Genomic DNA, 17950 nt, shown 5'->3' with positions numbered 1-17950 from the left:
AAATTCATGTGATTGTCTCGTGTGTAAGTCCTAAAACCCAACCACACAATGACACTCAAGCAAGTTACGAATGACCAATTCACTCAATGCCCTCTACTTCTGATTTTCTTCATAGGCCCTCCCTCCCAAAACTAAGTAATTGAAAAACACCCACCAGAAAACAATAAAGTATATTCAAATTGGACTTGAACGTGTACCCAAAATAGGCATGGCAAGGTGTTTTAAAACATGTTTATTTCCAAGGATGTTTAGCTCATAAACTTGTTTTCCTATCTACTTATCAGTACTTACACAAATGCCTTCATATTTTCTAAGCCTGCTTATGAACCATTTCCTAATCCTACTGTTCATTCACTTTTAGAAAATTATTGTCTTGTCATGCCCATCGAACCTCTAAATTAGGAGCCCTCTATGTACACATTTAACCATTAAGTTAAGTCCCATTGTGTAGCTCAATAGACCTAAAATCTATTGAGCTTGAAGGTTTCAAGCAAATTAATATAATGTAAGTTAAAGAAAAAAACCACCCTAATGAGCCTATGGTACCCAGCCACTTAAGGATGGATGCTAACGTACTCACATCTTTCACCTGTGGATTCGATCAAGAGAATATTTATCAGACGGCTATAATCACCATTTACAACCTAATTTCACTGCTAGGGATTCTCAAAGGAAAAACATCAATAGACACTACAAATGCATTTAATGCCTGAAAAACATAGGTATAACGAAACCTTTTCCTCTGCATTCATTTACTAATCTTGACTCAGTACAAGTCCAGATATCAAGTAAAGGCACATGCAACAAAAGAGAGTTCCTCCTCAGTCCAAGAGGAATCTCTATAACGGGAAACAGTTTCAATCTTGAGGGAATGAAACAAGGATGGAAGTCCACCCTTAAGTGGGGAATAAGGTCTGTCTGTCCAGTTAGTAGGGTCATCTAGCACCTTGTAAAGGAAGCTATTAGAGGGTACCAAAACCTTATTCCAATGCTATGATCATGGTAATCCCTAGGGTGATGGCAAACTGGTTTTAAAGGAACTTAGAGCTTTGGGAACAGGGGCATAATTCTTAAAACATTCTCACACCCAAATTTGCAAAATTGCTATAGGTACAAAGGTTTCCACTTGGAATCGACCCCAAGAGCGTTGTAGGTCGAGGGTGAAACGATCTAAATGGGCATACAGAGTCCCTAAGAAATAAGGGAAAAGGGGGAAAGAGTATCCTTTGGCCAACTTAACTACTAGAGGGAAATGTCTACTTAGGATCCTTTCATGGGGATATCCTTCAAATAAATGGCGAGATAGTAGGAAAGCAATAAAGTCTTCAACTTCGTAAGAGCTAGAATTACCTCCTCCCACAACAAAGTCTATACCTTCTTTCAAAGAATTTGTGGTTGCTTTCTCACTTACACCATCAACATATACTCCCTCTAGAAGTATCTGATCCATCCCCAAAAGTTGGCCTTGAAGCCTTTATCAACACCAACACTAGTGTCTTCCATCACTTCCTTGCTAGGGGCTTTCTCTTTCCTTGCCACCTTTCGAACTGACTTCTTCAAAGTCTTCGTTACTGCATCCTCAAGAAACTTTACAGCTTTGGCCTTATCAGAAGATAAGGAAATGTTAGCCACCTCTCCATCCCCAAATAAGGGAAGTCTCAATATCTTATAAACTTCCTCAATGGAAGGGGAGATTTCTTGAGACCCTGTGAAGAAAGTGTGGGTAGTAGAATTCCATCGACACAAAAGGCAAAGGAGGCTTTCACTTTCTTTATTGATGTCTAGCCTGGAGAACACCAGCACAGTGTGCACTAGATGCACTTTTTGGAGGATATCCATAAAAGAAGGATGTGTCAGCACTATTCAACATTAACTCCTCCAGCCTTTAGAAACTGTGGTATCAAATTTGAAAACCATATTAGTGGTGGGGTCAAAATCTCCTCTGCAAGTGCCAAGTTGAGGGATATGCTTCAAGTCTAGGTCCATGATCCAAAGATCATCAAGCTCTCCATAGGCCATGTAAGGAGGTTTCGCAGGATAGGGGAGAGATTCCCAAGCAAAACTTTTATCAAACGGGTTATCTCCAAAGAAGGATGGAATGATCCATTGCTCCTTTATGGAAGGGTTCTCTTCTCCTGCTAATAGCGGTCTTCCGATTTTAGGAGTTAAGGGTTTGGTGATTTTTGAAGAACTAGATCTTAGAGTACGTTTGAAGCCCATGAGATCTTTTTGTGCTGACTCTGAGGTTTGGAGTTCGGAAAAGAAGAGATAAGGAAAAATGAGAGTGATGGGAAGAGGGCAACAGTTTTTCCCTCCTTATATACTTTACACTGTGTTTGGTTGGGGTGATTTTAGGGAGGATGGAAAACATACGGAGAAAAAGTGGGTGGAAAACAATGTTTTTCATTGTTTGACAAAAGAAGGAAAACACTGAGGATGGAAAACCTAGGAGAAAATTTTCTCTCCCGGGCCCACAAATCTCATCCTCCCAAATCGGGAGGAAAATTGTGGGGAGAAAAGTGGACTTATGGCATTTTGCCACAAATGCCCTATGGAATCAAGTTTAAAAAAAAAAAAAAAGAAAAAAAAAAAAGAAAAAAAGAAATAGAGAAAGAGCGCTGGAGAATGAGAGCTGCGCCTGCTAGTGCTGGAAGCCTGGAATGTTCTTGAATGAGGGAGACAAAGCAAATAAAAGAAGGGGGATAGAGATAAGGACAATGTGTGGAGGAGAAAAACAAGGAAAACAAAAAAGAGAGAAGAAAAACGTATGGATGAAATGAAGGTTAAGAAAGGAGAAATAATATAAAGAATAAAAAATCTTGAGAAATGTTACCACAATATTTTCACAATAAATTTTAAGTAACAGATTGTTATTAGTTAATTTTGGTGAGTAAAAAAATAATTTCAGTAGTGGGTTCAAATTAGAACTAGTAACAACTTTACACATAAATTTTATTGTGAAAGTATTGCGAAAAATGTTGTGGACGTAACACTTCTCATTGAAAAATATAATTGTTGGTAAATTTTATATTATTTAATGAGTACAAATAAATCTATTTTTTTACTTATTATGTAATAAGGGTATAATAGTCAGTTTATATAAACTACATTTTCTATCCTCTCACTTTTCTTTTCAACCAAACAAAAGAGTTTTCTACCCTTCCACTTTTTCATCCCTCCAACCAAACACACACGAGGGAAAACTAAATATTTTCTATCCTCCCACTAATTTTCCATCCTCTCAATTTTCCACTCCTCCATACAAACGAACCCTTAGGCAAAAGTTTTCCCTCTAAAAGGAGTCTTTTGAAAGTGAACCACCTTTTCAAAATTTTGACACGTGTTAGCAAGGGAAATGCTAGATGACAGCAAAATCTTGGACAAATCAGTTCTCAAAACAAATACTGCCATTAAGGGAGTTGTGAAAAGGTGTGACCTATCACCAACAGGTTCCTAAGGAACCGCCATTAAGGGAGTTGTGAAAAAACATGACCCATCACCAACAGGTTCCTTTTGGACCTTTCACCTTGTATTTTGCTTAACTATGTTTGTGTGTTGTTTTCTTATGCAGGAAGTTCATTTTTACAAGTCAGTTTGACTTGTTAATCATTTAAAAAAAAAAAAAAAAAAAACAGAAACATAAGAATAAACATACACAAATCTCCTACTCAGAATTTTAGAAAAAAATTATATTGTATAAATATATATATATATATATATATTTATTTATTTATATAAATAGATCAAAAAATGGGGATTTACATTAAGTTTGGCCCTTATGGCCTATCACCCCTTTTTCTTTACAATTAGTAATAAATACATAAATAAATAAATATAAAATAACTTACAAACCTAAGGCCTATTATGGCTTGTTTACATAAAAACAGGTTTGGAGGCGGGAAACTCAAGGAGAACGGTGCCCATAAGCATCAATGTCTTCATCAAAATCCTTTTGTGGGTGGTTTGGGCCAAGGTACCCTCCTCCTTCTTTCCAGAATCCGAAGCTTCTAAAGAATCAGACTCATCTGTTCCAAAGACATTTGAGTAGTCAGAGGCCTCTGTGCTTGAGTTAGAATTAGTTCAAGAGTTTGTACGCCTGCTCTTTTGCCTTGGGAGGTCTATTTTGAATATGTGTAACATTAGTCTTTCGTATTCTTTTTAGCTTTCACCTGAAAGTATTCATTCACTCTCTTCCTTTTTTTTCCCATTACCCTCCCCCCTAGGTTAGGTTTCCCCAACCTTAAGAAGGAAACATGGAGGGGGGGGGGGGGGGGGGCGAAGAGGAAAGATGGGAAAAGGAAGAGGAGGAATGGGGTCTGGAACCACCAGGGGATTGTTGCCAACACTGGAAAAATCTGAGTGTTTGGGGAGTTGGAACCTGCTGAAGAAGGGCTAGCCATTTAAAAAAAAAAAAAAATGAAGGCTCTCTTTTTCTATGTAAGGAAAGGAGGTGTGGATGCAAAAAGGAGTGAAGAATAAGGAAGATTGCTTTACTTTTTAAATCACCAAGGTCAAGTGAAAAGATGTGACATTTATGAAGCTTAATGTTTGTCTGCTAAGCGTGGGAAATGATGAGTTGCCAAAATGGCCAGAAACACTCGCGAATGCCATGTGTCCCAACTTTGAACGTCACAAGGCATGTGTTGACAAAAATTGCTGTTAAATTATGTTTAACAAAAATTGTCAAATTATGTATAAATAGAAATAGTTAAATTATGTTTAACAAAAATTGTCATATTATGTTTAACAAAAAATGTTAAATTATGTTTAACAAAATAGTTTAACAAAAATTGTTATTTAGTAATATTCATCAAACATAATTTCACCCATAGGACTTTTGGTGTATGGGTTTTATTGATGTAAGCAGTGCCCATTTGAGATAATGTATCTCTTAATTACAATCTCTTGTTTCAAGGGAAGACCCTTTGATTCCAACCACATCGCCTTTGTACATATATAAGTTTATTTATTTTCATGTTTGAGGGGATGTGTTTTTATTTATTTGTCGTTGCACCTAATAATTTATTTAGGTTGCCTACGTATCCTTGGTGGGGATCAAGCCAATTAGTATTTCTTAAATTGAGTTTTTAGATTTAAAATACTCAAATACGATTTTGTCCACTTCAAATAATGGACATTTAAGTCAAATACTTGGTATTTAATTAAGCACTGACTTAATTTTGTTTTTGGGTGAGGTAATTTATTTTAATCTCAAGGATAAGTCAAGAACCCATGTTTTTATGGAAATTGAACCAAGGATTCTCTTTTTGAGAAATTGAATATCCAAACAAAATTCCCCTTCTTTCTTTTGCTTCTCTGTAGGAATTTTAACAAGTAATGATACTTTGATTAAAGTTCCCAAATTTAATTAAGGGAAAGAAAACTCCTTTGAAGCAATTTTATTTTTATGAAAATGGTTTAGAAATTGGGAATTGGACTTATAGGAATGAAGGGCCCATATATAGGTATTGGGCCGTGGGCCGCACCTAAGGACGTCAAATAACCCAAGGACAGACTAGTACAAATGAAGGCAGACATATATTGGGCTGAGGAAGAGATTAGGTCATGATGAGCAGGGGACGTTGTCTGAGGAACAATACCTCCTCGGCCAGCAGGGTGGAGGCCAGGAGGCTGGCCACCCACCAAGTACTGGGCAGCAGGCAATTGTGCTTAGAAGGATAAGCATAAAAAAGAGGTGAGTCAACAAAGAATTGAGAAATATTTGGGAAGAAAGCTGCTATCACCGCATTGAATAATCTGCATCTAACCCCCTAGCTACATTAATGTGGAGGTGATACCTAAATAGTAACTTTCAGTCTTACAGTTACCCACAAAGACTTCAGGAAGGTGCTGATGGGACAAGTATCAAGATTAACAATCTGATCTACATGTGGAGGACTGAGATGAAAGAAGAGAAGGGAGTATAAAATGGTGAAACCCCATTACAGAGAGATGATTAGAAAAACTAGAGATAAATCACTGTGTACCCAAGAACTATAATTTTTGTATAAGTCTATGTGAAATATATAAGAACAGACCTTCCTTGGACTTGACCGAGGAGAACTTTTCTTGTTCAAAACAGCTTGTTTCATTGTTTCCAACAATAACTAACCTATTGTGATCATTATCTACCTAACTCATTGAAAGTTTAGTTTCAAGCCCACTCTCTAACAAATTCATTGTTTTGGGCTCATTAGGCCATTGTCCATCCATTTGGGCTGTGGAGCAAATCGTGTCCTTACAGGACCATTTTCTCAAATTAATTTTATGGACATTTTATTTTAGGAATTGGAAACTCCAATTTTGGTTAAGAAATTAGGAATACTAAAGAATTAGCAATATTGGAATTTGAAGGAATTAAAAACCCTACTTTATTTAAAATAATTTTGGGAGTCAAGGACTCTATTGAAGCATATTATTTTAAATTGGTGGAGTCAAGAACTTCATTAATTTGTTTAAATGGTGGAGAGTCAAAGACTCCAATTTTTAAATTAGTAGAGTCAAGGACTCCGTGTAGTGGTAGAATCAAGGATTCCATTGATGCAATTTATCATGGTAAAGTCAAGGACTCTAATATTTAAATTGTTGGAGTCAAAGACTCCATTGATGTATTTGATTTGGTAGAGTTAAGAACTCTACTTGAGAAAACATTGGACTAAAGCTTGAGAGATTTTTTATTTGATAATCCACAAATAGGATCTACAAGTCAGGGACTCGAACTTCAAGTTTCATATATGGAATTAGGAACTCCATATATGAAAATTGAACCAAGGATTCTCTTTTTGAGAAATTGAATATCCAAACAAAATTCCCCTTCTTTCTTTTGCTTCTTTGTAGGAATTTTAACAAGAAATGATATTTTGATTGAAGTTCCCAAATTTAATTAAGGGAAAGAAAACTCCTTTGAAGCAATTTTATTTTTATGAACATGTTCTAGAAATTGGAAATTGGAACATTTCCTCAAATTAATTTTGTGGACATTTTATTTTAGGAATTGGAAACTCCAATTTTGGTTAAGAAATTAGGAATACCAAAGAATTAGTCATATTGGAATTTGAAGGAATTCAGAAACTCCACTTTATTTAAAATAATTTTGGGAGTCAAGGACTCCGTTGAAGCATATAATTTTAAATTGATGGAGTCAAGAACTCCATTAATTTGTTTAAATAAGGGAGAGTCAAAGACTCCAATTTTTAAATTGGTAGAGTCAAGACTCCATGTAGTGGTAGAATCAAGGATTCCATTGATGTAATTCATCATGGTAAAGTCAAGGACTATAATATTTAAATTGGTGGACTCAAGGACTCCATTGATATATTTGATTTGGTAGTGTCAAGGACTCTACTTGAGAATACTTTGGACTAAAGCTTGAGAGATTTTTTATTTGGTAATCCACAAATAGGATTTGCGAGTCAGGGACTTGAACTTCAAGTTTCATATATGGATTTAGGAACTCCTCATGAAACCTAACCCTATTTGTTTTACCAAACAAAAATTTAGTTTTGAGAAAGAGGGAGAGAGAGATTTAAAGAAGAAGGGACTGGGGAAATCCCACGTACAAATCTATTGTTGAAACTTTTTCCAAGTCTTTGTATGCTCTTCTCTTTTTCTTTTCTCTGCTTGATGTTGCTCTCTATTTTTCTCTGTCCGTGTCTCTCTTTTTTTTCTTTGGTACTTTGTGTTTTGTTGCGTGTTTTTCTTTTATGCATTCTACCTTTTTTGTTGTTGGTATATATGTATAAAGATGTGACATTGTGGCAGTAAGTTTGGGCTGCCATAAACAACCCTGCCTCCTTTGTCATGTGATGTGAGTGTGAGATTTTGTTTAATTTTTTTTTCTTTTTTATGTCATCCTTATAAATTTTTTTGTTTGCACTATTTTTTTTTTATAATTAACTTTGTTAATTTTTGAGGGCATTTTTTTGGCTCCAATCCAAAATTTATATATATATATATATATTTATATATTTTTTTATAAATCTTACTTGGACATTTTTTTTAAGTAACCATTTTTTTGTTGTTGAAAATTGAATAGCATGATTACAAAGAGCATTGGAGTCTGAAAATATGTGACTATCAATAGCATTGGGCATTAATGCAATTGATAGTCACGGTGGCTAATGTACATTACACTAGCCAAGGCAAACTTGAGTGTTGATGTGGCTGGATCCGAACCCTACAATAGGCCAACTGCGAGGAAAGGGGGAAGAACGTTGGTTGAGGAAGAGTACTTTTAGCCTGTGCCAATGACATGACCATCTTGGGGAAGAGCGAAATATGCGCCTGGCATAGACACCTAGTACCAACGTGAAAGGAAGATAGCAACCCACTATGGTTAGAAGCTATAGAACACCCCTCATTGGCTGAATTTGTGTTAGACCACTACAAAGGATGCATGTATCACTCTTGACCTCCCTGATGTCCCTTTCCTTGTCTATGACTTGTCCCCCACAGTGTAGCAGAGTTGCCCTTCATCCTACTACCTTGACATTGGCATGTCTTCTCTCTCCTTTAAACATAGTATAGTACAATAGTTGTATTAGGGTTTAAATAGGGGAATGGAGGGTTGACACCTGTCCTTATGTACCTAACAATATTCCTCGTACTATAAGAGGAACATGTTGGTTAACAATTAGGGCAAGAGGCAAGAAAGATAGAGAGAAAATGTAGAAGTCTGGGTAGGAAAGTGAGGAAAAAGGGAAGCTTTCTTTGGGAAGAACATCACCATATGTAAAAACCTAAACTTTCATATAATAGAAAGTTTTAAGGAGTGAAGGATATTCTGTCCTTCACTCAACCATGGTTTTTCATCCCACACTGAGGGTTTTCCATGTATGTTACATGCTTCTTTACTTTCCTTGTTTTGCCTTTACATTTCTTTAGATGCTAAAGTGATAAAGTTCCCATTTTTATTGTTCATGAGCTTTTGCACTTAAATGTACTGTAAGATCCATAGCTTATTTTCCTTTACAAGCTTGATAGTCTAACTTGCACGTACAAAATTTATGATCAATTTTAAAAAATAAAATAAAATAAAGGATGCAAGGGGCATAGAACATACTTGATTATTATAGTTTTCATCCATGGGTACACTAAATGGGTGCATTGATTGTCAATGTATTATACTTTATGTTATGGTGTATAGTTTGAGCTTTGTGAAGGTCTTTTCTCTATCAAGTGTTCTGAAAAAGAATCCTTGGTATTAAAACTGAATTGATAATACAAATAGTGCTAGATTAATATTTTTATTTTCATAGAACTTATGTGCTGCTTATAGTGCATTTAGAAAAGAACTAATGCCTTTGGGTGCAAGGCCTGAGCTTGCTGAAAGTCCTCCTATGGACAATTGTTCTAAAAAAAGGAAAAAAGAAAAAATGGAAAAAAAGAAGAGAGGAAATAATAGGAATAATTCACAACAAATAAATATTTAAATCATACTAGTAGCATTTTTTTATTTAAAATTTAGAAAATATTTACTTGATCTTGTAACATCTTTTAATGCCTTCCTTTTATGCTTCCCCAAATTGCTTTTGATTTTTGCATTTGTGATTCCTTTTGGTTTCACACACAGGGGATTTAATATTGGCAAATTATTGAGTGAGCAATTTTTCTTGTTAGCATCATCAATGACATTATTAGCAACAAAACTATTTTCTTTCTCATCACCATCTCTTCCCACCGCCATATCTTTTTCAACTAAATCAATCATCTCCCTAAATTTTCTTTTGCACATTTCAGTATGTCGAGTTGTCGCTGCACTTTTTGTGAAAAATTCATAAACTGAGCACATTACTTCATTACAACGTGAAGTCATTGACAACTTATCCTTTGCATCTATTGATTTTCCATGATCACATATAAAACTATCTTTTTTTGCATCTTTTGTCCATCATTTCGAAATAAACTGAATAGGTAGCTCTGTTACATTTTTCACATTAAGTATTTGCAAAGCATGTCAACATAGTAATCCCAATGTTTCAAAATTTTTACAGCTATATGTTACAACATTATTTGAGGAGTTAAAGGGGACAACATGAACCCTCCAACCACCCTCTTCAATAACTTCATAGGAAAAAGACACACCATCAGAATTAACTTCTTGGTGTGTGACCCCCAAGGTAGAAGAAAATTCTAACTCAAATCTTTTGAATATTGTACTTTTATAAACAGATAATGCATGTTGCAAAATTCCTCAATTCTTAACTATTTGCGAAGACGTACCTTGTTTGCAATGAAAATCTTCTTCTAAGTTTTTCATGCACATATATTTTGAAGCTTTCTCATATTTGTGCACAAATTCTTTTGGCCTCATTGTTCTACAAACCATATGTTGAAAGATATTATTAACACTCTTACTCCTTGACAAAGCTTTCATTCTGGTAGAGAAAATGTTATGGCTAAAAACTAAACATCATCTTTCGCGATTTTCATATAAAGAATTAAGCCACTTATTGCCCACCAAATTGTAATCTCTAAGCAAGGCATCCCAACAAGACTCAAACTTTGTTTCTATCTCTCAATTATAAAGAATTTTATTAAATCTACTCTTAAATTCAAGAATCCCATAATGCCTTGGTAATTTTTTGTAGTATTTTTTGAGATATGCCATAAACATAGGCGATTACATGTATTGGGAAGCACAGTTCTTTTGGCATTCTTCATTGCCTAACATTGGTCAATAAAAATTGTCTTTGGTTTTTGATTTCCCATTGATTCCAAGAATGTTTCAAACAACCAAGTAAAGAAATAGTTGTTTCATCCAATAAAAAGGCACAACCAAAAAGAACATTCTTCCAATGATGGTTGACACCTACAAATCAAGCACATATCATATTATACTTGTTAGTTCGATATGTAGTGTCAAAACATATTACATCCCCAAAAGAGATATAATCAATCCTTGATCTACCATCTCTCCAAAAAAGATTTGTCATTTGATTTTCATCATCAACTTGAATTGCATAAAAAAGACATAGGATCTTCTAATTACTTCTGTTTAAAATGATTTACTCAACTTTGAGCATCCCTAGCCTCAACATTGATTAACTTTTGCTTGTTCACCACATTATAACAATCTCATTTTATAAATCCAACATTTTCAAACCCTCCAACTTCCTCAGCTAAATAGGAATATGTGCTTATTGTTCCTATACATAAAAGGCACCAATATAAACTAGATAGAATGAAAATAGAGCAAGAAAATTATACATTGAAGAGTGAAATGAGTTTTTCTTAAATACCTTGATCAGTCATGGTTAGCTGCATTGGTGGTGTTTGGACAACCACCTCAAACAATTCGGCAATGCAAAATTAGGGAGATGATATTTGATGATGATGAATTAGATTTGTGAAACTTACTTCAAGACTATCAAAATTAAAAAGATGACATTGAGAAGGATTTGTATTGCAAGAAGACTGAAAAATTTACTGATTTCTGAAAAAATAATTTGGATTCAAAAGAGGGAATTTTTATTGGCGGAAAACCCAATTAAAGGAGGGAATGTAACTATTCTATTATAGGGAAATACACGAGTGGGTTTGGTTTGGTTTGGTGGTTTGGGTTAAGGTGGCGGGTGGCTTACTTTGGTTTTGATTTTAAGAGGTAAGCTAGTTAGGTTAATCCAAACTAGAATCAAGTTTAAGTTTATTGTGTGGTTAAAGCTGACATCAGCTATTTCTCCAAATGGCAATTCAACATTGGCTGGGAGGACCAGTCAGCACATCTACGTAGTCCTCTGTTGTGGCTAATAATTTCTCCATGGAGAGGTAAATTCTATGCACTTTCGGAGCTCTTTTTCATTTTTGCGTTAACCATGTCCCATTTTTCGAATAGATTATCTGATGGGGCAATTATTTTCAAACTTGTGAGACACATGCATGTGTGGATTCTCTTCATATATACAAATTGAACTTCAATGTTTACCCAAAATAGGCGTGGCAAGATGTTAATTTTAAAACACGTTTATTTTCAGGGATGTTTAGCTCACAAACTTGTTTTCCTTTCTATTTATCAATATTTACACAAATACATTCTTATTCTCTAAGGGTGAGTTTGGTTCAGCTTTTTGTAAAAGTGCATAATGAAAAAGTGGAGTTTTGTAAAAGTGCATAATGAAAAATTGTAGTTTCAAAAAACTGAGTGTATGGTAAAAACTGTTAAAAAATGCATAATGAAAAAGTTGAGTGTTTGGCTAGCATTTATAAAAGTGGCAGTTTGAGGGATAAATTACCAAAATGGATAATATATATATAAGGGAATTTATTTCATACTTTTTTTTTATTTATTTTTTTATTTTTTTTTTATGTGAGTTTGTTTCATACTTAAATCAATTACTTCATCATACTTAAATCAATTTTTCTCTTTCTAAAAAAATTATTTTTTTCTTACCAATATTAACTAATAATAACCTACCACTTAAGATTTATTGTGAAAGTATTGTAAAAATATTGTGATAAAAATTGATAGTAATTTTAATTTTAACATACTATTAAAATTATTTTTTTCTTACCAATATTAGCTAATAATAGCCTACCTTAAAATTTATTATAAAAATATTGTGAAAATATTATGATATAATTTCTTTTTTTCTCTCCACACACGTGGCTCTACTTCCTTTTTTTTTCTTTTTTTTTTTCTCCTCTTTTTTTCTCATCCACCCACGTAACCACACTCTTTTCTTTTCCTTTTTCCTTCTTTCCTCTACCATCTTCAGTCCAGAACATTCCCAGCTCTCTTTCTTTCTTTCTTTTTTTTTTTTTTTTTTTTTTTTTTTTTTCCTCTTAGTACTTCAAAACAAACAAAGGAACCAAACTCACCCAACTCATCCAACTCCAAAACGTAATCTTAAGTGCTTGGATCGGGAAGATTTGATGATTGGAACCAACGCCAGAACTCATCCTTTATTCTTTTTTTTTCACACTCCAGAGAAGAAGATGATGATGATGATGATGATGATGATGAAGATGAAGATGATTGAAACATAAGGATTTTGGGATTTTGGGTTTTTTTTTCATATGGATTTTGGGTTGATTTTGAGTTGGGTTTGGGATGGGTTTTCCGGATTTGAGTTGATTTTAAGTTGTTTTTGTGTTGATTTTGAGTTGTTTTTGGTTTGGTTTTGTTGATTTTGTGTTCGGAATATCAAAGGTTGAAATGGGTTTTGTTGATTGTGGGGGTAGACCGGTGAAGAAGCAAAGGAAGACGAAGAGGAAGAAGAAAAGGAAGACGAAGAAAAAAGACACAGATGAGAGATGAGGGCGTGAGAGAACTGATGGGTATTTCAGTATTTTTCGGGTTTGCAACGGTAATATACAAAACGCGCTATGCACGTTTTCATTTATGGACACCTGAGGGTCCATAATCCCTTCCGCATTTGTCCTCAGTTTTTTCTCAATGCTCAAAACGCAACTTTTATAAAAAAGTTGTGTTTTGAGTTTACCAAACGCAAAAGTTGGTTGAGCTTTTTTCAAAACGCGTTTTTTGGGCTCAAAAAGTGGAAACAAACGGGGTCTAAGCCTGCTTATGAACCATTTCCTAATCCTACTGTTCATTCACTTACGGAGAATCATTGTCTTGTCATGCCCGTCAAACCTCTAAATTAGAAGCCCTCTCTGTACACATCTAACCATTAAGGTAAGTCCCATTGTGTAGCTCAATAGACCTAAAATCTATTGAGCTTGAAGATTTCAAGCATATTAATATAACGTAAGTTAAAGAAAAAAACCAACATAATGAGCCCGTGGCACCCAGCCACTTAAGGATGGATGCTAGCGTAATCACATCTTTCACATGTGGATTTGATCAAGAGCATATTTATCAGATGGCTACAATCACCATTTACAACCTAATTTCACTGCTAGAGATTCTCAAAATGCTATTAAAGAGAATATCTATTCCTACAAATGAAAAACATCAATAGACACTACAAATGCATTTAATGCATAAAAAACACAGGTATAATGAAACCTTTTCCTCTGCCTTCATTTACTAATCTTGACAGCACAAGCTGATTTTGAAAAAATAAAAAAATTTGAGGTAGATTACAATTCCAGATATCAGGACTTTCAGAACTTTGGACCCATCAGTTCGCAATCTGCAGCAGAAACTTGGCTAGCAATCCTCTGAATACGAGAAGAAAATTCTTCGGCCTGAAGGCATTGAAGATGGTCAGTGCACTTGCAATATATTCCATAGAGAATAATTATAAATGCATGTGAAAAATGGATGTATCCAGCAATCCAGTTTTTTCTTACTTTCCCATCACTTTATGCTGGCGTTTATAAAATGTTCATGTGAAAAGTAATATTTAAAGCAGAACAGTAACGCCTAGCACAAAGAATTGCCAGAGTACTACTACAAATGCACTGTGGAAAATTATGTTTCCCACAACATAAGCTAGATACACAACAAAGAAAAAAAAATGTTGCAGCTTGCAGGTCGTTTGGAAGAAGGGGGGTTACATGTGAAGAAATTAGTACGTATATCTTAAACTTTTCGAAAAAATTCCAAAACACTTACATGTAAATAACTGAATTTTATATATAAAAGAGCTAATCTACATTTCATGAAAGCCTTAACAAGTATTGAGATTTGATCTTAAGACCTACCGACCCCCATCCCACTTACAACTTGAGCTAAAGCCCAAGGTTTTGTACACGATAGACAAATCTTCCAACATTACAAGCTCGTGGAACAAGGTAATGGAAACCATAAACACTTGCAGCAATAATAGGAAACAAGGATAAACAACTCTTTAGCAATCTTTTTTTCATTTCTACACATAATAATTACCAATCAAAACTGCCAAGTGCAGCTACTGCCATGAGATAATACAACATAGGATACTAACCTTCTCATCAACACACATTAAATAACTTAGTTGATTGTTTAAAATCCGGACAACTACATCTAAAGGTGTCATCCCATCAACTGCCTCAAGTTCTCCTCCCTAAATGAAATCTTAAGCTAGGTATCACTCGTTTGCATCTTTAAGAAAAAACTTGTCAAGGAGTGGAAACATTGAACTCAAAGTATTTACCTGGTTGGCATTTAGGGTCTGAATAAGTGATTTGATCTGTTCTGTCATCTACTCTAATTCCCTCTCTATAAATTCACTGTTCATACCTGTATTCCACACCCCAAAAAAATATACAATGACATTGATATATTAGAATGGGGATGGACAGAGAGATAGCAATATATACACAACCAGAATCTAGAAATTTTTTAATAAAAAGTAGGCTTCTGCAAACATAACCTTAAACCATCTACCTGAATCCAACCTAATTATGAACTATGAAGCAGGCAACAGCTGTACTTTATGTGGGACAGCCTAGTCAATAGACTGAAACCAACAAACTTAGTACTTACATTGCATCTATTAATTTTCATGAATCTATCAATTCACGCATATTGATGGGGATTTTGGGTGCCACAAGAGCAACAAATATAGAGCTCATTGAGAAATTTTTGTCTCTAGTGAACGAGCTATTTCAACCTCCTAAGAGGAACAATCCCACAGAAGGAAACAAGGAGCAGAAGGAGGAAAAAGTTAGATCATCATTGCTTCTCTCTGTTGTGATCCTCCTGATTGTGGTTGTGGTTCGAGCCCAAAATGCTTGAATCACCATAACTTCAGCAGAAGAGCGCAAGAATAAACCACATTATTTGATCAACAGGGAGGTATATAAGAAAGCACAAGAATCTTGAAGAAGAAACAGAGTGCTAGAGAGAAAGAATTGAAGTTGAAGAAATATTGATTTCAACTAACTGAATGAATCTGTACGATCTCTGTGACTAAATACAAAAACAGAGCAAAGAAAAATATCCCAAATTACACGGGGACAGTTATAGCACGTGTGTTTGGTTAGTTACTCCACGTGTGAACACATCCTACTTAAATACATTATAAACTACAGGTAGCTTTAGGCACTAAAAGCACAGAACTACAACAAACATACTGCACTGGTGTCGTTTAGTCTGAAACTTCATTTCTTCGTTTCTTTCTTCTTTTGCTTTATCCCTTTTCTTTCTTTCTGATGTGAGTCACAACTTTGATAGTATTAGTTATAAAGTTTCTAGATTCCACTAAGCATTTATGTGTGTCACATCATGATAGCATCTTGATTCTGAATAGTTTGCCATAAAGTAATATAAACAGAATTTCAATGCTAGTCACTACCGCACACCTTTAGTACGATGGTTATACATATATACAATGTGGGGGATTTTTGGCATTTAGCCTGAATTTGGAAACAATTTTGTCAGTCAACAAGTTTTGTAAACATGTTTGTTAAGTAGTATTTTTGAGTTTATGAGACTCAAGATCAATGAAGGAACTCGAGTCTCTTCCTTAAAGAAAACTAAGTGAAAAACTCAAGTTTACCACCGATCCTTCCTTCTTCTCTTTAGATCAAGCCCAAATTGGGCATTGGAGGCCGAAGCTACTTCTCTCCAAATCTGCAAATTTGATCCTTTGGTGCTTCTTTGCAGGGATTCTCTCTTTCTTCTTCTCACAGACTTGAGATGTTATTTAATAAATATGTTTGGTTTTCTTGTCAACTAATGAAATTGTTAGTAAAATCAGGCTAAATGCCAAAAACAAATTCCAGAATGTGTAAGAGTAATTGTCATCAAATTTCCACTACAATCTTAATCCCCAAAAATAAAAATTTCTCTAGAATTTAATAAAGTGTAAACAAAACTTTACTAGTCATCTGGAATTTAATCTTTCTTCCCTTTTCTTAATGGGGGAGTTAACTACTTTCATATAGTTCTAATTAAGTTCATCCCATGTGCTGCCTTTAAAGAAACCAAAAAAAGCAAAGACAAGAGTAAGGCATTCAGAATAGCCAGTCGTGGTAGTTAGGATAAAAGAAATCGTTGGAATTGTGCTTTTGAGAGCATTGCCCACGCACAAAAACAAATAGTACAAAATAAGAAGTTGTTCTATTATTAAGAGGTTTTAGAGCTTCACAACAACCAATTGCTGCAATTACTTCGCTTGCACACATCCATGTCTTTTATTTCCCTCCACGAACTAAAATATCCACAACAAATTGTTTTTCCTCTTCCCTAATTTATCTTCTAATTTTTTACTTCAGTTATAAATTTTCATGGAATATACTTTCTGTATATATATTGTGGTTCTGTTTCTAAGTTTTATTTAGATATACTACGGTTTATTCCTTTGAAACAGATGATGGGGTTTTGTGACTTGGACATGATGGGAGGTTTGAGGATTGGTATATGTGTTAGGAATCAAAATCTTGTGCTTATTTCGCTTACCTAAAATAAATGAAAAAGGAAAAACCCAATGCATGCATATTCATCCCATCACCACCAGAAGATTTTGATTCATTAGAAAATTTAGAATCCACACCACACACGCATGTGTCTCTCACATGCTTGAAAATGGTTGCCTCATCAGATAATAATCTTTGGCAAAACTTAAATATTTACAAAGCCGTGGGAAACACTGATCAACAGCTAGTATAAGTTTAAAAGTCAGATGATATATGTATTTTTTTTTTTTTATAGTAATATTTAGAGATTTTTTCGTGATGAAATCATTAATAGCCTTAAAAAAAAAGTCATAATTTTGATATTTTTTTTATTAGTGTAGGTGCGAGGAAATCAAAGAAAGCTCAATTAGACGATCCAAACGGAAACAAATTCTGGATTTTACGAGAGAACAGAACCCCAGATTTTGGTTAAAGTTGTCACCGTTAGTGTCCTCAAGTTCTCTATCAAGTTCTCTCTTTTCCTCAATGCCAACATAGTTTTCCTGTTCAACATACAATATGTCTCTTATTTTCCCTTTTCATGTATAAACTGAGCACACGGAAAGACCAATTGTTTGAACCTCTTCATCTCCTCAACCACGACAAAGCGATCCACCTCCTCAAGGTCCTCTCCTCTCTTATGCAATAATGCTTTGTGTGAATTCTC

The 17950-nt window shown here is 34.6% G+C and overlaps 2 protein-coding genes across 2 annotated transcripts in view; one reads left to right on the top strand and one right to left on the bottom strand.

The window, feature by feature from the left end:
• Positions 1-17950, top strand: part of LOC115986612 — a 92759-nt gene that overhangs the window by 60757 nt on the left and 14052 nt on the right. The gene's annotated exons all lie outside the window — the stretch shown is intronic.
• On the bottom strand, positions 14042-15321 carry LOC115986619 (nuclear pore complex protein NUP62-like). The gene is made up of 3 exons (XM_031109826.1): positions 15039-15321; positions 14850-14948; positions 14042-14148 (listed from the first exon to the last, which is right to left on the bottom strand). The coding sequence occupies exons 1-3, from the start codon at positions 15084-15086 to the stop codon at positions 14065-14067; spliced, it is 231 nt and encodes a 76-aa protein (XP_030965686.1). The 5' UTR covers positions 15087-15321; the 3' UTR covers positions 14042-14064.

The sequence above is a fragment of the Quercus lobata genome, chromosome 4, assembly GCF_001633185.2.
Source record: "Quercus lobata isolate SW786 chromosome 4, ValleyOak3.0 Primary Assembly, whole genome shotgun sequence".
NCBI lineage: Eukaryota > Viridiplantae > Streptophyta > Magnoliopsida > Fagales > Fagaceae > Quercus > Quercus lobata.
The sequence above is the reverse complement of the archived record's forward strand: the minus strand, read 5'-3'. Positions and strand labels throughout refer to the sequence as shown.

What these genes read in the sequence shown, in the direction of transcription:
- LOC115986619 (XM_031109826.1), bottom strand. Translation starts at nt 15,086, where the DNA reads ATGACAGAACAGATCAAATCACTTATTCAGACCCTAAATGCCAACCAG. An exon ending in AGACCCTAAATGCCAACCAG is followed by an intron (nt 14,949 to 15,038) that starts GTAAATACTTTG and finishes GATTTCATTTAG; the next exon opens with GGAGGAGAACTTGAGGCAGT. An exon ending in TAATGTGTGTTGATGAGAAG is followed by an intron (nt 14,149 to 14,849) that starts GTTAGTATCCTA and finishes CAATGCCTTCAG; the next exon opens with GCCGAAGAATTTTCTTCTCG.